The following is a 19,894-nucleotide window of genomic DNA, read 5'->3' as shown; positions in this document are numbered from 1 at the left end:
CCAGGCCCTTTCGCCTGCAGGAACTAGCACAGCTGCCACCCCTGGGCCCTGCCCCCTTTTCCGGAGGAGAAGAGCCCAGCCTTGGATGCAATGCCTGTGGGCAGAGGGCAGCACAAGGCCCCAGCCCCTCTTGCCTTGCTAAGGCTGACAGCCCCAAGGGCACCTCGGGGCTGATGCCTCCTTCCAGGCCTGGGGGCGCGCACGGGACACTCCAGACTGGGTGCAGAGATCGACAGGAGGCTGGTGGAGGAGGACACAGCTGCAGGGAACAGGCTACCCAAAGCAGTTTTCCAAGAGCTAGCCCAGCTGCTCTCGAACCCGGGGGAGCTTCAACCATCCAAATTACTGCAGAAGCGCAGGAGGGTGGGAACTGATGCCTGAATTCCCCCCCCCAGGAGCTGTAGTCCCAAAGTCCACAGCCAACTTGGCAGCCTGGGGCTGACCTCTAAGGGGTGAGGCTTGAGCTTTGGCCCTGAGTCTCAGTACATCTCAACACCAGCCCCTGCTAATGACCCCATTCCAAGTGGGACCCAGCCCAGAGAGAAATCTGCTGCACCGGACCCAGCAGCAGACCCATTGTACAAGGCTGGGGGAAGCCAGGCTGCTGCAAAGGCTGATATCAGGGACCGGCTGCCCCCACCCCTCCTGCTTTCAACAGGGACAGCCCGTGGCCCTCAAGGATTCAGCAGCACTCCTGCCCCCTGCAGCTGGCTGAGCAGCTTCAGTCTCAAAAGCAGCTGCAGGGCCCTCCCATCAGCTCCAGGGATGGGCTAGCTGCAGGGTGCATTCTGCCTGAGGAACTCTGCCGCCTGCCCCTGCCCCCAGCACAGACCCACTTGTAGCCTTTGCAACAGTCTCCTCCCCTCCAAAGTCCCAGGCCTGGCAGGAAGCAGAGCTCACCTGAGCAGGCTGGTGCTGGCTGCCCCAGACAGACCTCGGGTGCATTTGGGGAGTAAATCAGGGTAACACTCACCAGAAGGGAGAGGATGAATGGAGAAACTTCTCCTGGGTCAGCCCAGCCCCTGAGGAAGGGGAAGGACTCGGCTGGGAGCCACAGCCCGCAGCCCCTTTCTTTCCCCAGCTCCAGGGACTACTCCCCACTTCCAGGGTCTGCAAAATGCCAGAGTGCATGGGGCAGAGGGGGGTTACAACCCCCTCCTACCACAGACAGGAACAGCTGGACCAAAGAAGGGAAACACCCACCCCTGCCTCCTCTGATCCCCAGCATCTGGTGTCTCCACTCGGAGGCAAGCCCGGTACAGCCCTGGCACAAGCAGGCAGCAGCCATGACAGCCTACACGGGCAGGAGGGATGTGTCTGCTGCCAGTGGCTGCCTGGGGCAGGATGACCAGGAGAGGCACCAGCCGAGGGGGTTTAATTTTCTTTACCAAAAAAAAAAAAAAGAGGCTCCCACCCCACGCAGGGTCCTGTCTCCCCTCCAAAAGGGCCTGGGCCACATGCAGCTCTGGGAGGGTCACAGTATCTGGTTCTTTGCCTCGTCGGGTTTATTTCAACCACATCACGATGTGTAGGAATCTCTAAATATACCGCAAATATAAACAAAAAAAGAGGAAAATATATATAGAGATATATATATATATATATGTATATATAGAACAGTAGTCTAAAACATAAAGTGCACAGCCATGGCTTTACACAACTCTACTCAGTGAGGGCAGGCGGGGGTCTGCCCCACGCCCAGTGGGGGAGATCTCCGGCCAGGCCCCCTCCCCCAACCCCTCCCGATCCCAAATTAAAAACCAGAGGTGGTGCCCTGATTGGCAAGGAGTTGATGGGGAGGAGGGGCCAGCGTGGGCATAACCGGAGAGAGATTTGGGGTGGGCAGGGTCAAGGGCTCCGCTGGCTTCGGGGTCCCGGTGCTGCCGTGAGGGGCAGGAGGAGGCGGGTCAGTTTCCCTTGGGGGTTTCGCTTTTTGGATTGCAAGCACAGTCCGCGACTGGGCGAGATGGAGATGGGGCGAGGGCTCGCCCAGGCTCCAGGACAGGCTCTGAGGGAGAGAGGAAAGGAGGCAGCGTTAGAGGTGGCTGAGGCATGGGGGGCAAACGAGGGGGCAAGAGGGCCTCAGGGGGCAGAAGCTGTCAGTGGTCGGTTGTTAATGCTCCCAGACCGGACACCACTTACCCTTCGATCAGGAGAGTGGGCAAGCCCGGGCTGGGGCAGGGAGGGAGGCTGGTAAGTGGGGGCTGGGCGCAGCCCATGGGAGGGCAGCTGAAGCCCTGATGCTGAGCCTGCTGGGGGTGGGAGGGAGTGGTGAAGAGAGATGCCCTGAAGCCAGGTTTCCCCCACCTTTAGCAGCGCCCTACACAGGTGCATAGGCCCAAGGACACAGCTGCAGTGTGTGGGGGGAGGGAAGGACTGCCAAAGGTACTGCTCCCTCCAAGCTGAGCTAGGGCAGATGCAGACCCCACCCTGAAGCTCTGCCCCCCACCACCCAAAATCATTGGGAGGAAGCAAAGCAGCCAGCTCCCTTCTCCCACCCAGGGCAACTCCCAGCAGGCTGGGCTGCACTCAGCTGGCTCTGGCCCCTGGGGATGGGAGGGTTAGTGGGGAGTCAGACGATCAGAGCCCCCCTGCTGCCAGGTGAGGCCAAGCTGGTACCTGGGATGAGCGTGCAGGCCTGAGGCTCACTGCTGCTTGCAGGTGGACAGCTTGCGGATCTTGCTGCTGGCTGAGCAGGCCTTGCGCGAGGGGTTGGAGGAGGCACTTGCCCTCCGCTCCCCTTTCGATTTGGTGCTCAGCTGTCCCGCCTCCGTCCCGTTCATGCACACCGGCTTGGGCAGACCTCTGCCGCGGTTCTGCCCATTTGGTGCGGCCTCCTCGTCAGGCACCTGTCCTGCAAGGGAAGCCGGGACGGGGTCAGGCAGTGGCTGAGAGGGGGGCGTGCTCGTCAAGCACAGCTGAGCGCCGGCTCTGCTATAACCGAGGGTGCTGCTTCCCAAGAGCCCGTAACTGCCACAGGCTTAGTGGATTGTCTCAGCCTTCCCTGATCTTCCCAGGGGCGCAGTGTGGGGTCACCTGACCAAGATGCAGCTGTTTGCAAAACTCCCGTCCTGTTCTCCTCCCCCTCCCCGCCCCAGCAACATGCAGCGGGAGCTCAAACTGTGCCCTTACCCCTCCTCCAAGTGCCAGCCCCAGGACATTGCTCCCCGTCTGGACCTCTTCCCGGCAAGGGGCAGGACCACCACAGACTTGCCCCTGAATAGCTTCTGTAACTCCAGCTACACCGAGGTGTCAGAGAGAAGTGCCCATGCTCAGGCTGCTCCCAGCAGGAGGCATCACCCAACCTGGCTTGCTCAGGGTCATCTGCTATGGCCTCTGAACCTCTGTCACCCCCATATCCCATGGGGCCTGCCCTCACCAGCTCCCACATCTTGCCTGGATCCTGCAGGGGCCCCGTGGAAGCCCTGTGCTGAGGACAGCACTTCGGAGCAGAGAACACTCCCTTGGTGGGATGCTCCCTGGCGCTCGGAGGTGGGAGAGGCGACCATGCGTCCCAGGAGGTAGGAGGCACAGCTAGGCAGCCCTACCTCAGCGGAGGGAGGGTTATGCACTAACAGCTCTTACAGGGGGCTCTATCATGTACAGAGCACCCCACTGACAGGACAGCTGAGACTTGGGGAAGGCACCTGCTGGCTCCCCCTTCTGAAAGGGGGCTGCAAGGGAGCAACCGACATCAGGAGAGCATTGCAGGGGGACAACCGGTTTGAGCTGAGCAGCAGGAGCAGGGCCACTGCCAGAGGATGGGGGAGGGCAAAGGGGGCAGTTCAGAAGGGCCGGGGGTTCCCTGCAGAAGCGGTGGCTAGGCCCCAGGACCTTTACATTGCAGCCGGAGCCCTGGGCAGCATGGTCCCAGCAGCCCCGAGGGATGGCTAGGGGATGCACAAGGGGTCCCTCCAGCCCCACCGCTTGGGGGGGAGGGCCCAGAGCCAAGCCCGCCACAGCAGCCAGCGGTGTCCGCCGCCAGCGTTGAGCAGGAGCAGCACGAACTCCAAGAGCTATGCCAGTAAGGAAGCAATTCACCCTCCTGCCGAGGCCCCTGGGCCACCTCTGAGTGCGGGGGGAGATCTGTGCAGCCCCCTGCACACAGCCATGAAGGGCACCCCAGCTGCCCCCGAGGACCCTGAGCCGGCTCTCTCCTCCCCCAGCACCCAGTGGCCGCTCAGAGGAGTGACTCAGCGCTGCAGAGGAAGACACATTTGCAGCTGAATCAAATTTCACAGCCTGGCCACGTTCCCCATCAGCTACCGTTTGCTGGCAGCGAGCGACCTCAAGTGACCACCACAAGCATTCCCTCCCCACCCCCAGGACAGCGGGGGCCTGAGCACCAGGCGGGGGGAGTGTGCAACATCTGCTGCCTTAGCCTGCCCTGCTGCCCCCCTTCCCCCGGCTGTGGGGCTGGGGAGGAGAGGGGCTGTCAGATTCCTGGCCTCTCCCCCTCCCTTCCTCGCCACCAGCCCCATCCAAGGTAATTTCCACGTACCAGGAACGTCATGCTCCAGGGCCCTTCAGCTCTGACTCAGAGGCTGGGGTGGAAGTGAAGGCTGCAAGGCGATTATGTATCATTTTCTTTAAAAGGAGGCTCAAACCCTCCCTGCCCCACAAGGCCGAGTCAAGTCATCCCTATGCTCACGCCAGCCGTCACCCCACCTCGGAGGCCCATGGGAGAGAGGAGGGAGCTAGAGGTTCGTGTGTGGCAAATGGGGGGTGGTGCACCTCAGACCCCAGCCACCACACACACTCCTCTGTCCCAGAAGGGGTGGCCCTGCCAGCCCTGACTCCAGCTCCCTCCAACGCTGCAGGTCCCCCGATGGGACAGGCTGGACAGCTTGTGGCTTTACCGCTACACTGGTCACCTGCCACCAAAGCACCCGAGCCCCAGAGAGAAGGGCCGGGCGAGGGCAGTGAGGTGCCACACCTGGGCAGGTGTCCAGCCCACCTCAACCTCTTCCAGGGGCACTATTACCTGCTGAGCCAGTTGCCTGTACTCCCATTGAGCCTGCAACCTCCCTTCCGGTGCCAGCCTGACCCCCGCCGCCCCCGGTAGTGTCCTGGCTTTAACATGCCACTGGCGGGCACTGGCAAATGGGAAAAGTCATCAAGTCCCTAACTGTGTGCACTGGAGATCAGAGCTGAGCAGCCGAACAGTCACCGCCGACCGTACCACTCTGTGGCTTAGCTGCGGCCTAGCACAGCCCCACTAGCACTCGCCAGAGAGCAATGTGGAAGCCACAGCCTACGGCTCTCTCCTTTCTAGTAAGGACAAAGCAGGCAGGGCCCCAGCCCCGCAGCCACACCAGCGAGGCCGTCCAGGCAGGGACCAGCCCGTTGGTTTTAACAACTTAAGAGCGGCCACACTGGGGCAAACCAAAAGGTCCATCCAGCCCGGCGTCCTGTCTGCCAACAGTGGCCAGTGCCAGGTGCCCGAAGGAGTGAACAGAACAAGGCTCAGGGACCTCTCTCCAGTCATCCACGTCCAACCTCAGACGGACAGAGGCCCGGGACACCGTTCCTACCCACCCTGGCCAACAGCCACTGACTGACCTGTCCTCCATGACTCTACCTAGTTCTTTTTGAACCCTGTTAAAGTCCTGGTCATCACATCATCCTCTGGCGAGGAGTCCTGCAGACCTCTTCTCTGCAGAGCGGGCACAGAGCAGGCAGTACCATGCCAAGCAAAATGGCTTTTGGTCTTTCTCCTGCTGCAGTTCACCAGCTTGAGTCTTCAGGCAGACAAGTCCCCTAGAGCAGGGCCAGTCAAAGTCAAAACCACTTGCCCGTTCAACGGGGTGGGGGGGCTCCCGGGTAGATCTCAGCTTCACGATGATCGGGGGCAGGGTGTCCTGCCATGGAAGAGATTTACAGACACCACCCACCCGCCACACTCCTCAACAGCAGCCTGTTTAAGGATGAAGGTTGGTGTGGCAGGGGGAGAACTGACCCGGGGGTGATTTCAGGACAAGCGTTTGCCCACTGCCCCTCTGAAGAGGTCATTCTCACATAAGTTTCACTCCCGGTGCCCCCTCTCACCTGCTGCAGAGCCCCCCAGGAAGCCGGGTGCGTTTCGCATGCTGATTCCAGGCCCAGGTTGACACCATCAGGGATAATGCAGCACTGGCCTTCCAGCTATCCGCTCGGTGCCCTGTGACAGTCGACACCTCCCCCCGAGGTACGGGGTGAGCACCCAACCCAAGAGGTCTTGGAACACGTGGGCTTACGGAGCACACCGGGCAGGCAGTGACACCCAGGGCAGGGTTTCTGTCGAAAGCAGCAGCATGTGATTCTGGGGGTGCAGCCAGACACACAGAGTGCTGGGCCCCACCCCCTGGCAGACGAGGCCCCTTTACAAAGGTCTCACAGCAGGATTCCCCCACCCCGCCAAAAAAACCCCCCACAACACTCGGCTTGGCCAACCACAAAAAGCAGCACTTTGCAGCTACATCTGCCCCCTAAGAGACTGGGAGGTCTGCCCCATGCCCCAGTTACACAGTGGCAGCATCTCAAGTAACCCCACTCACAGCGGAGCCGAGTGTTTAACGCTTCCCCTCTTCCCTGTTTATTTGAACTGGAGCCAAACCCATTAACGCTTCCAGCTGGGGAGGGGTTTAAAAAAAAAAAAAAATCTAACTCCTTCATCTGTCTTTTGCACCTCCGCCTCTGCCCGCCTCCCCCAGAAGGCTTCTCTGGATGGGGAGGGGGAGACCAGAGAACCTCTCACAAAGCTAATTTTATCTCCTTTCCCAAGGAGAGCTGCCGACTCTCAATTAAGGAAGCTAAAAATTTAACACTCGATGGAGTTCGACATCTTTCCGCCCACACGGAAGCCGGTGACCCACCGCGTGGCAGCTGCCAGAACCGTCATTATTGTACCTTGCTGTTATCAGCAAAGCAGCGGTACAAAAAGAGGGACAACAGCTATGGAGAGCGTGCGTGTCCGGCCTTGCCGGCTTTCAGGCTTGCCAATCATTCAGCCTGTTCGCCGACACAAGAGCCATTTAAAATAAGAACGTGGCTTTCACAGAGCACTTTCGAACCGGGGCATTCATCAGTGATGAGAACAAACGCACGCACAAAGGGCAGAAATAAATACATCTCTGCAAACACAGGACGCCTATTTTTAGACTCTGGTCTTGGCTTCATTTTCTGGCCTGTCCTGAATGTCAGGGAGCAAAAACCAATACGACAGCCATTTGTGCGAGACCTGGGGATCAGGCTGACAAGGGGCAACCGTGAGAGATGGAAGATGCAGGGTATGTCCCTTTTAACCTGAAATGTTGAGACAAAGGCAGCAAAACAGGATCCTAACCTCACTTAAGGGCGCCTTGAAGCTGAAAAAGGTGGAAATTATGGTCTAATGTGCCAGACACCACAATGTGCTCTCCAGCCATTTCCTCCCAGGAGACGTTTACCAGATATCGAGCGAGGGGCAGAAAGGTTTAAAGCTCTCTGCAGAGCAGCATAAATCTTTGAAGAACCCTTTAAAAATAAAGCACATGTTTAAAGCCCCTTCTTCCTCTGATCAATGGAAGGTCTAATGAGGCTCCTTCTCTCCTGCCCTGACACAGCTCCCACCTCTGCCTGTGAGTCACTCGCGCGCTCGCTCTTTGCCACCCGAAGGAGCCGCACCTCGATTGATCAGAGCCATTGTCAAGCGCTCTCTCTGAATGGAATTTCAATCCAAAGGCTGGCAGAGCGGAGCTGGGCAGGGAAGATAATCAGTTCTCGTCATGTGCTGTCCTTCAACTTCAGGAACAGGCATACACAGGCCAAGGCCTGTCTATTTCCACTTCTTCCTGCTCCCTGGGAAGGGGTCGCTCACCAGAACCGCAACCTGCATGTCACAAGTCCACAGACGCCAGCAGGGACCAATGAAATCATCTCATCTGACCTCCTGGGTCAGACAGGGGCCAGAAAAACTTCCCCAAATCAGTCCTAGGGCTGATCAGTGAGGGGCCCCCTGTCCCAACCCCGATTTAAAAAATCTCAGGGATGGAGACTTTACCACGACTCCGGTACACTGTTCCAGTGGTTAATTATTCACTGTTACAAACTGACACTGATTATCGAAACCTGAAATGCGGTTTCCCTGTACGCGCAGTTTTACTGCATCCCAGTTCACGCACTGCCCTGTTAACAGCTATCCCGACCTGAATGATCTCAGGGAGCCCTGTGGGACTGACTGTCGCTTGGAAGGGCTGATCTGAGGCCAGGGGATAAAGAGCAGCAGGTCCCTATCATTGGGCACAGGCTGTACCTCCCTCATCCGGCACCCTTGGGACCTGAGTGGTCCCAAATGAGGGAATTTGCTGGACTGGGGAAGGTCACGACGCCTAGCTCCCCTGGGGGAGGGCTGCCTGCTCCCTACCCCCACACTACCAGCTGCTGGGGCTTCCCCCCGCCTGCCACAGGGCTAATGGTGTGGGGAGGAGCTCCACTCCCAACCAGCCTGCTGAGCTCCCTGCTGCCAGGCTAGCTGGCTGGGCTCCCCATGGGCTCCCTGCTCAGGCCAGGCTCCCCACCCTGAGTGGGGCTCTGCTCCCAGCCAGCCAGAGCAGCTGGGAACAGCTGAGGCTCACTAGTCCAGCAACAGTGGTGTTCCTGCTGGACCAGGGGTGCTGCTGGATCAGAGTTGCTACCTGTGCTCAAACCAGCGTCCGGTAGCACACACAGGCGGCCAGCGTGTACTTTGCTTTCCAACCCCAGGAGGTCCCACACAGAGCGTGAGCAACGCCCACAGCTCGTTAGTCTGACTGGAGAAGGGTCTGGGCCGTACTCAACAGCAAGGACCAAAACTGTGCCCTTTGTTTCCAAGGAGGCATCAATACTACAGCGGAGCTGTCAGGGCCAAAGAACGACGGGGCGTTTCAGGCGGTTGCTCACATAGCTGGCGCAGGAGCATGTTATCTGATCGCCCTGTACAACCACTCTTGGGGAACGGAGGTTCCAGCACATCAACACCCAGGTCTCAATGCAACAAAAGATATGTGACCCCATTGGGATAATTGCAGCGAGAGCTGCTCTGTGCAGCTGCTCTTAACCGGCGCATTCTACCCCTTTGAGGCGGTACGAAGCCTGCAAGAGAATGGCAAACATCTCTCAGTAATTTGCGTGTCAGCTCGCCGAGTGACAGCTCTTATTCGGCTTTAAATGCTGTTTGCATCAGGAGCACATAATAGCCGAGCTGGCTGCTCCAGCTACAGCCTTCCTTTGTTACGAAGCACCCGCCTGCCGAGGGCGTAACGGCCGCGGAGATGAGCGGATGAACACTGTTGGTAGGCCAGCACTGCAGGAGGCTCAAGGCCACCCAGTGCATGGTGCTGCATAGGCAAGGTAGAGTCCTGCACACCGGAACCACAGCCCTGGCGTTTCTGAGTGGCCGCCATGCAGTTGCTACGCATCCGTTCACGCTTCTGCCGGAGATGGAAAGTGCACCTGCCGCTGTTAACAGAAAGGTGGCTGCGATGGTGCAAGCGGAGGCTGGAGCTACCTGTGCGAATACCTCAGGACTTTGGAGGGCTTGTGCAGTGGGTGGCTAGAGCGTCATGGTGCCTGTGCCGGGGGCTACACTTCTGTTTCCAGCGCACTAGCTCGAGCAAAGGGAGCGCACGGGTCAGCTCAAGGTGGAAACTGTACCTCCACCCCAGTGCACTGTACCCAAAACGACTCCTGTCTTACGGCAGGTAGGGAAGCCTACAAGGACACTAAGAGCTACGGAGCACGTCAGCATCTCCTCAGCCCTGGGGCTTGAGTGTTTCCTCCCATGTTCCCTGTCATTGTCTCCAGCAGCGTGTGGGATAAATTCAGTTCTGTGCACCACCAGTCAAAAAACACACACTGCCACCTGTGGGCGCCTTGCTAATCAGCTGGGCAGCACCTGAGCCTCTCCTGGGCTGTCGGCCAAGTGCTCAGCTCACAGTGAGCCCTGCTTACCACAGCTCAGTGCGGAGCCCACACCTAGTGCTTGGCCGTGCTCGCACTGAACAGACACAACCTTACCCACCCTGTGTGCACCACTGGACTGTGACTCTTTGCTTGGCTGCCAAAAAGGTGCTTGGTGACACCAGGGTGGAGAGCTCTGGTCAGGAGGTTCTGCAGATGTGTGACCGGAATCAGAGTGAGCCGTGCTTGAGAACATGTTCGCACGTGATCACTCTCTACAGCTGCGCGTGTGCACAGAATGGTACCTCTTCCAGCACTGAACAAACAAAAAACCCTTGAGCATCTCAGCCGGGGGAACAACACGGAGGAACCCAGAGACTCCTTCTGGTTAGGTAGGAAGAATGAATGAACCAGAGGGCGCAGGAGGCATGGCGGGGGTGGGGGGGAGGGTGCTGTACAGAAAGCAATCAAAGCAGCACAAGATGGAGCTGCCAGTTGGCAAGAGGCTTGGCCTCCCACGGGGCAACAAACGCCCAAGTTAAGCAAATCTCTCAGTGCTCAATGGCTGAGAAACCTGGGTTGAAAAAAGGTGCCTGTATTGAAAATAATAATTCAGAACAGACCCCTGCAGCGTTCACTGTAGTTACCTATTGACAGACCTCGGGGGAGCAAGCTGGGCTGGCTAGAATATGCATCGCTCACAGCAAGTGCCCCTGGGACTCCCAGGCTTGGTCTCTCTCAGGTCGCCGGCAGGCTGGGACCCTAGGGCTAATCTCTGTTTCACAAAAGGAGCAGGGAACAGCTCTTTGGTTTTTTGTCAGTAATGGTGGAAAAGATCATGTGGAGGGCAGAGAAATAGGGAAGAATCTAAGCCAGCCCTACAGTTCAGCCAGAAAATGCAACTATCTGCTCTTCCTGGCAGCGCCGGCAAACTAGGCTAAACTTCGAACTCCTCTTCAACGGTCCCGTCTGCTGGCAGTTCAGCTTCCTCTCCAAACAGCTCGGCCAGATCCCCCATCTGCTCTGCTCTGTCCTCTCTAAGCCCTGCCTTAGCGTCTTCCTCTGAACCTGGGGAATGCACAGGAAAGCAACAGAGCCTGGTTAGAAAGCAACTTATTCTCTACGTGGAAGCCTGGGCAGTGGTGACCGAGCATTGCACAATGGGCTCTTCATTCAGCTGTCAGAGGTGCTCCACGGGGGAGCAGAAGGGCTAATTTGGGGACTAAATTCACATGATTCAGCTCCTCTGTTGAGGAGGACAGGAGAGCTGGGCGGGAATGGGAGAACGTGGAGACTCTGATTGCCTTCATTCACTGTTCCAGTCCTCCAAGTGCTGCCGCAGGAGCATGTGACCCTGTCAGACACAGACAGGAGTTGCGGGGAGGAAATATGGGCCAAGAACGACAAATCTGATAGGCTCCCAAGTCCTGAGACACCACTGGCTTCTCTTAGAGCGACTGGGTGCTGGCTCTCAGGTCTGAAGGCTCTGACAGCAGCCTCACAAGGACGCCGAGGAACAGGGCAGGTGCCAACAGGGCCCCCTTGTCTCAGACAATACAAGAAATATTCTGGTAAATTCTCTTCTCTCCTCCCCACGGTGCCCGTCTTTAGAAAAGCCCTAGCAATTAGGCAGTTGGAGAAGCCCACTGAGCTATCACAGGGAATGGAAGGAACCTCCACAAAGATCCTGCAGGAAGTTGTGGCTTAGTCAATGGTACCCTAGACCATGAACGCTGGCCAAGGCTGTTGGGAGAGCACAAGGGTGGAGAGGGAGAAAACACAGCAGTCAGACCAACCAGAACTTTGAGGGGGTGACAGCTCTGCAGTTTACCCAGCAGGGACTGGCACACCCATCCTCATTAGACACCCTGGTAATTAGGAACAGCTCGTCACGAAGGCATTAGCATGTGGAAAGTTTTGCTTTAGTGAAACCCACTGAGCCCTGGAAAGCTGGGCTCCACCCTGCCCAAACACACGTCTGCTCGGCTGGATACTTGACCAGACACACCCCGAGGGGTGTTTTACAAGGAGCTAAGACTTTGGTGGCTTCGCTTACCATGGAAGCGGCAAAGGGAAATCCTGAGTAGGCAGCTGGCAGAGAGGTCAACCCCAGGCTGGATTATCACCCCACGCCTTCAAATGCAGAGGCTACTCAAAAGGACAAAGCTGCCTGGATTGCCTTGGGGGCACCGAGAGCTCCAGGGACGAGCTCCCAAATCACACACAGTCAGGAAGCACCCACAGTCTGAACAGGGACTCCGGAGCAAGATGGCCCAGACCAGCCCAAGGCACCAGCACTGAGGATACCAATCTCACCTGGACTCACACCTTACTTAGAGGGAACCTGCAGGGGTGGGCGGATGGGACCTGGGGAGTTGTGTCTCTCCCCCACCCCCCGCCCAGCGTGTACTGAGCATGTTCAGTAACACTGCTGAAGCCAGCTGCCCTCTCTCTGCCTCCACTGCCTCCCACCCACTGAACTGGCAAGCACAGGTCCTCTCTGGCCCCACTGAAGCCCATGCCAATTTGACTAAGTCTGGCTACCCCACCACCCATGAGCTGGAAGTCTCCCCACTAGCAGAGAGATGACCTATCCCCAGATGCTTAGCCACCTTGGCGCAGAGGAAGTTGTCTCCTCTACAGGCATGGGCTGCAGCATCTCCTTGCAAAGTGACTGTCAGCCCATCCATACCAGGACAAAGCAGAATGAAGACAAGGGAGCCACTGATAAAGGTATTCGTTTGTCACTTATTAAGAAGTTAGAGTAGGGAGAAGGAGGTCGAGCAACTCGTTCCATTACTTTCATTGTTAACACCAGCAGCAATCAACCCAAGTCTTTGTACTGTGACTTGCTGGCGCCCTGACCCACTGGGTCTCCAAACACATTTCATTTCTCTCTCTCTCTCTCCTCCCCCTCCCCCAATTAGTTCCAGGATTTACATGCAGAGAGACACTGAAATTTCCAAGTCAGTTACACAATCACACAGCTGTGTACTGAGTTTATAATTTGAGATTTTTTTTCCCCTGGAAGGCAGTTCCGTAACTAGACCGTTTCAGACTGGGGCAGGGGAAGAAGCCTTAACCATCGCTTTCAGAACTACTTTGAGATGGCCTTGTAAAAATTGGCTGTGCCATGAAGCAAGCTGTACAATCAAATCCAGCAGGTAGAGGCTATTCTGGGATGCAGTGAAGGAAACTGGTGTGTGGGCAGCATACAGGAAAGCACGTCCTATTTAAGAAATAAAGGACCAATGCACCCAGCGCCCCATGGCTGTCTCAGAGACCCTGCATCATTTAATAAATCAACGGGCTTCTCAACTACTGAAAGCACCTGACCATTTGAACCTCAAGCTTTCTCCAAAAGGTTTTAAATTGGCCTGAAACATTACCGTTACCTCCACCTCCCACAATCCACCCTCCTCCTCTTGTGTACCTGGTACTGTGAAGTCCTGAGTGTAGATGATATCATCTTCAATGTCATACAAGTCATCATCCTCTTCCTCGTTGTAGCCATGGAGATCTTCCAGATAAGGCACCACCGTCATACTCCTCCATCTGTCCTTTGTCTCTGGGCTGGGAGGTATGGGGACCAGAGCCTCTGCCTGAGTGTGTTTCTTACGAAACCAGCTGCAATGAATCCAAGGTGCAGAATTTCAGCATGGCAGCCATTGAGACAGGAAGCCCAGAGAGTCGGAGATACCCTCCGTCAATCACATCAGAGCTAGGTGGGTTACTTCTAGTTAACGGAAAACATCTTGCTCTGGTCTCCAGGGCAGAGTCTGGAGAGGTCAGTGGCAAGAAGAGTGAATCCTGGAGTCTCTCGCCTCCACTCTTCAGAGGCAGGAAGTGAAGCACCAGCTGTGAGCACCACTCCTGAGGGAATTCAGGCCACGGAGCTAAGGACCACCTGGTGGGTCTACAAACCTATCTCTAGCCCTACTGCAGTAACGACTAGATACACATGACTGTGAGAAACACTCCCAACAGGACGTCTCAGGACATCAGAAATACAGAGCCCTTCATCCATAGCTTACCAGTTCCAACCAGGCTTGAATGAACAAGGAGAATAAATTACTGCCAGCACATATATACAGGGGCTCCTCGACAGCAGGACTGAGATGGATTGGCGGTGAGCAATGTGAAGGCAGCCGGCACACTCAGATGCTCTGAGCTGTACCTGATCTGCAGACAGGAGATTTTTGTCTATAGGGCGGAGAATCAAGCACCTTCTCCCAGCTTTAGAGAGTCACGAAATAGTCACAAAAGAACTTGCAGCCTGTACGTCCAAGGGCTGTGGCTCTTGACCCCTGACCTCCGTCTTCAGAACAACATGCAGTAGGGTCGTGGCAAATGCTTTACCCTTCCACCTCACCTCTGTCTCCCTGGACTTGTGCCACCCTAGAACCCATCACCCACAGCGCTGCTCTCACTTGCCATCTGCCCAGAGAAGCTCTGTGCCAAATGCCATTATTAATCAGATCAAGAGTCTCATGGTCTTGCATTACGTCAATATCTCAGGAGCCAGCTGGAGGGCCTTACTCGTTTCTCACCGCCCTGGAGCAGACCTGCTCCAATGCGGCTCTCAGGGCTGTGCAGAAGAGGTAAAAAACCATTCCCTAGAAGTGCCATGGAAGCCCCAGTACCCTGTCGGGGGCAGCCAGCCACCCAGTGCACTCGGATGCTCAGCTACATTCCACAGACCACTGGCCTGTAAGAATGCATGGAGCCTTCAACATGTGGTTGCTCTGACACACCTTGCTCAACAGCCACACATTCAGCTCCCCATAACCAGTCACGCACCCCAGTGACCCCACCAGCCAGAAGGAGCAAGGATTAAGCATTCAAAAGGTCATCCAATTGCTTCCTGCTATCTCCTATACGAGCACTACATTGCTGTGCAGCATCAAACGTGGTATGCAGAGCAGCGGGTCCTCCCCGCTATCCAGGATGCAACAGGCAGTTCCGCTGCCTTTGCCCAGGAGAGTGATCCCAAGTGCAGGAAAGGACAGGGGAGTTCAAAGCATTCTCACCCAACAAGCGCCTGGCGTCGAGCAGCGGGGTCCCCGATGGATTGTATCCCAGCATTAAATATTAAAGTCCTGCTTTGGTGCCATGCATTGAACGGTAATTAAACCCTGAAAGCCAATCCTCCCTGGCATTAGCTAGGGGCTGCCGGAGAACAACAGGGAGGTGCCCCTAACTTGCTGTGAAAGGACACTTTAATCAACTTCTTAGGTGGATCTGGTCTGCCAAGGTTAAAGACATCTCTCCCAACCTATCAGCTTCATTTTAGGGCTCATGGGAAACATCATTTTCATGCGGTCTACTCACAGAACAGCTAGAGAGGAGACAGCACAAGCCTTCCCCCACATTACCCCCAACATGGTTCAGACCTGAACTGCATGGTCCATGACTTCTGCCCTCATCATCCACTCAGTGCTTGAGTCTTTTTGCAGACACTGCTGTCCCAGGCAGTGCCAGGTGTAACAGGAACCTCTTTGATTGCATATGTAGGCATTAGAAATGGAACTTAGCCTCTAGCAATCTGGGACAGATTGTCAGTGCTCCTTTGAACTTTCTCCATCCATGGGCAGAATAAATTTTGTTTTGTGCACCAAGGCTTATGCACATGAGCACCACCAACAGAAACATGCTGCCCACTGCGGACACTGCGCTAATCAGCTGGGCAGCACCTGAATCTCTCCTGGGTGGCTGCCCAAGTGCTCAGCTTACAAGGAATGCTGCTGGCTACCAAAGGGCACAGGAGAGCTCCAGAATGGGCTCTTGGGAACATACACCATCCTGGTTTGTTTTTCAAACTCCTCCTCCTCCCCCAAAGTAACTTTGGGCATGGGTCTCCCTCCATAACACAAACACCATCACAGCTGGGTTAAAGACTTAATCTGCCAATACAGCTAGTCTAAAAATGTGATGTTTTACCACAACTTTCCATCGAAAACCAGCGGTTAATTACATTTTCATGCATGTCCCTCATTCTCTCGCGACAGAACAATCAGTATGCAGAGGAGTAAAACTTGCTCAGAACCCAGCTTTGTGAACACGGCTGAAAATAAAGTTAGGAAACAGCATGAAAGGGAAAATGGAGTCAAGTTTTAATATGATCGGTCTGAAAAGATTTTTTCCCCACATGAAAAAGGTGTTTGATCTTTTTGCCCCTAGGAATGAGCTGTCAGTTTAAACCAGTGGGAAATTTAATATGTATGTACCACCACTTATCCAATGGTAGAATCATTTCCTAGTCCACTTTTTTTTGGTGGGGGGGTATAATATGGACAAGTCATTAGACTGGAGATGGGAAATGGCCTCTGTGAAGCGCCTGGTGCATTGATTCAGCATTTTAAGTACTTCATGCTGGCAGCTTTTCCTGCCAAGAGTTCAAAGATGGTTCTCAGAGGAGCAATGGCAGCTGGGGAGTTGCACGGATGGGCAATGAAGAGAATAGCACCATGCCGCAGGAGGTCCATGACCACCCAACAGTGCTTCATGTGCAGTCTCCATGCAGTTCTGAACAGCAGCACCTTGAGAGCAACAGAAAACCAGCTCTGGCTGCTTAGAAAAGTTAAGCAGCAGCCCCTGCTGCTGCTGCATTCTGGGAAGGATAAGACTACCAAGTTCCACCAAAGAAACTACAGGAGAATTCTTGGCGATTGTGGATGGAAAAAGCCCAGGACTGTGGAAGAGATCTGCATGTTTGGGACATAAAGACTTCAAGATCTCACAAGGGCGCACGAAACTTGCACTTCTTGTGACATTTTAGATTTCTGGCACAGTAGGGAGGCTCTTTCCAGATCATCTTTGCATGTAACACTGGTGGAATGCAAACGCCTGCCTGGAGCCCTCAGGTTCAAGATCAGCCTCTCGACTTCCCCCACAAAAAGTTTCACTGCCAAAAATAGGAGATACTTAAATTCACTGAACAAAAAAAAAAAAGTTATGTAGCACTTTGAAGACTAACAAAAATAGTTTATTAGGTGATCAGCTTTCATGGGGCAGACCCATTTCTTCAGATCTGGAAAGTCTTATTTTTGTTGATTGGTGATTTGCTCTGGGCTAGCCAAGTCTAGGATTCCTGTCCTCGGAGCTTGCTGTCTGAGTAGAAGCAGCCACCCAATACAGACATGAACTGCCCTGTGCGATTGGAAAGTTAGGGGGTCCCTATTTTGCACTGAGGCAGCTCTATAGGCATTGCTACCTTGGCTGGAACAATGGTATCTGCCATTGCTCCTCTGAGCTCGATGGAAAAGGAGGGATTTGAACGCTTCTGGGGTTCGTCAATTACAAGCATTTGGCCCACTAAATGCAACATCCCTAAAATGAAAAGCAAGGCTTTCGGGTACCAAAGGCAGCAGGTCACCCCAGTTGCATTTTAGTCAGTAGTACAGCCTAGCTCTGTGTATGCAGTCTCATCAACATACAAGGCACACAAAACCCTTTATTGTTGGATTTCCTTTCCTTGGAAGGCTGCTCTTGTCAATGACATGCCTTGCAGATACAACATTACTATGGGCCGGAAGGGTTATTTCGCAGAGCTTCTGCAGATCTACTTGTCACCATTTCAATTTTGCCCTGGGCTGTGGGGCTGGAGTGAATTAAAATGCAGACTACTGTGGGGCCATGAGTGAGCATGGGAAAGAGACATTCAAGGTGCCATAATGAAGGAGTCCTGAAAGAAGGACTAGACATTTCTCGCAGCCACCCGTGTTTGTTTTCCTGTATTTCAAGTCTGCCTCTTTCCTTCCTCCTGTCCTACTTTCCAGGAGAGTAAAAATAGGTTTTATTAACAACTGAAACCTGAATCACTGTACAGTAGTCATGTTGATTCCATCCTCAGGGAGATGAATTTAAACATTTACATATGTATATATGCTAATCAGAATGTAAAGTGAGAGGAGAGAGTCAATGAAGTACAAAGGAAACCAAGAGACCTGTTGGAAGGAGTCCCTCTAGTAATTTTACACGAAGCAGTGGCCAACAGTACTTCCTGCCAAGCCTCAGATCGGGGTAGACCATTCTCTGCCAGGAGCCAAAGATTTGCCTATTGCTGTGCATATCCCAGGAGATTGGAAGCAGGCAAAAGGTTTGCTACTGCAGATCAGGCTACTGCTCCTTCAAGTCTGAGGGCAGGTCTACTCAAGAGGAGAGAGTTAACCTATGATACACAACTCCAACTCCAAGAGCAGCGTAACTGGAGTCGAGGTCCTGTTGTCAAATTCCTCCTCCAGCCTCACGGTGGGAGATTGAAGGGAGAAACATTCCCATTGACTTCCATTACTCCAAATGACTGAGGGGCACTGGGGCTGATGGGGGTCCCCATAACATTTGATTTAGCAATTCCATACTAGACCCACTAAATTGAACCCTGGAAAATCAACATCAGGCGCATTGACCTGGTGCCAAGCGTAGACAAGCAGGTATTGGCCACTGCTTGGTCATAAGGTAACCATTCATTCCGTGCCAACCTGGGCAAGGTAAAATCCCTGCCTCTCCCTACAATGATCAGCTGACCCCCGACACAGGAGACTGGATTTCAAAGCTTATGAGGAGAGAAATCAGCTTTAGTAACGGCTTGACTCTAAACATGATTGCACTGCTGCTTCTTCGGGGAACTGGCACCAGGGTATACAAGCATCACCTCACTCAGTGTTAGGAGGCTGATGCTTCAATGACAGCCCCATGCTTCCATCTACAAGGGTGGGGAGTAGAAAAGCTTTTGTTGGTTTCCAAAAGGCACTTCACAGAAAGCCTGGTCTCTGGGACAGGCAGATTCACCTGAAGCTTCTCTTCCCCAGATCAGGAGAGGGAAGAGGCCCTTTTCTGGCCATTTTGTGGGAGTACGGCCACTCATGACAAAGAAGCTGGTTATGTAGAATGACATCCAGCCTACAGGGAGCTAAAGAAGGTAAGGCTTGGGGATGGAGACCTAAGGCTGGAATGGAAATAAAGCTCTGAAGGCAGACTGGTGTTTAATGAGCACCTGGCTTGCAAATCTCAGTTCTATACCCCAGCCTGATTCTTAGCAGAATCATGATTCCCTGCTCCTTTCAAGTCACATTTTATCTTTGCTTGGCCTCAAATGCGTTCGGCATGGCTGACGCTCTGAAAATGCCTGCTGGCTAATTCTCTGCTTCTGGGGCACAAATATTTTCAAACTGGCTGATTTATGATAAAAGACTCTGACCAGGTCTCTGAAACCAGATGCCTCGCTGCAGGCTATTCCACCCTTATCAAAAGGATAGGTTACAGGCCTCTCCCCACTCCTAGTCATACAGGCCGGGAACAGAAACCGTTACTGGAAGATCTATACCCCTGCACAGAGCTACTACCGCACTCTAATTTCATCCTACAGATATTATGCAGGAGATTGATGGAGAAGGAAGTCATGTAATAGTTCTCTGCCAGGAAGGGCAAGCTAATCAGCTGTGTATTTTGACAAGCGTTCTAGCTACTGCTACTGAACACCCAGAAAGCGTAGGAGGCAAAACCCAGTTTTCACCAAACTGAGCCTGGAGACACCCAAAGTAAATGGAAAAGAAAAGGGGAGCCATCTCCCTAGCTGATACTAGCCCCAGCGGTCGTACTTCTGACTCCGACACAAGAGGACAAACGATCGATGCTCAGTGCACAGATGGATGCGTTCCTGCGTCCAACATGCTCGTGTGAAGAGATGTACTACAGAGAGTGTGGGTAGAAGAATTAAAAATTCCCCACCTCTGCGGTGCACATAGAGAAACAGAAAATTGGCGCTGGTGCTTTCCCCGCACTATCCTGAATCCAGGCAAGAATGGGGCGGGCCTGTCTTCACACCCCACCACGGACGGGCAAGATGGGAAAGGCCTTTTAGGCCTCGAGGCCAGTCCCCAGTGTGTGCTAGAGACAGCCCCTTACAACACTTAGAACACAGGCACTACCAAGTACGCTCAGAGCCTTTGGAGGGCATTACCGTGGCAATATGAGAACAGACTTTCCGAACAGCAGG

The 19,894-nt window shown here is 54.4% G+C and overlaps 1 protein-coding gene across 2 annotated transcripts in view; it reads right to left on the bottom strand.

The window, feature by feature from the left end:
• Positions 1-1,582: 1,582 nt before the first annotated feature.
• Positions 1,583-19,894, bottom strand: part of STK11 (serine/threonine kinase 11) — a 71,041-nt gene continuing 52,729 nt past the window's right edge. Inside the window, exons 8-10 of one of the 2 annotated variants that reach the window (XM_074978541.1) lie at positions 13,331-13,524; positions 2,620-2,854; positions 1,583-2,008 (exon numbers count right to left, since the gene is read on the bottom strand). In XM_074978541.1, coding sequence (XP_074834642.1) covers positions 2,646-2,854; positions 13,331-13,524 — 403 coding nt within the window. In that variant the 3' untranslated portion in view covers positions 1,583-2,008; positions 2,620-2,645. Of the gene's footprint in view, positions 2,009-2,619; positions 2,855-10,566; positions 10,966-13,330; positions 13,525-19,894 lie in introns of those variants that run through there. The other variant, XM_074978542.1, reaches the window with a different exon arrangement.

This window comes from Carettochelys insculpta, chromosome 27 (genome assembly GCF_033958435.1).
Source record: "Carettochelys insculpta isolate YL-2023 chromosome 27, ASM3395843v1, whole genome shotgun sequence".
Lineage (NCBI taxonomy): Eukaryota > Metazoa > Chordata > Testudines > Carettochelyidae > Carettochelys > Carettochelys insculpta.
This window is presented reverse-complemented; position numbering and strand designations above follow the sequence as displayed.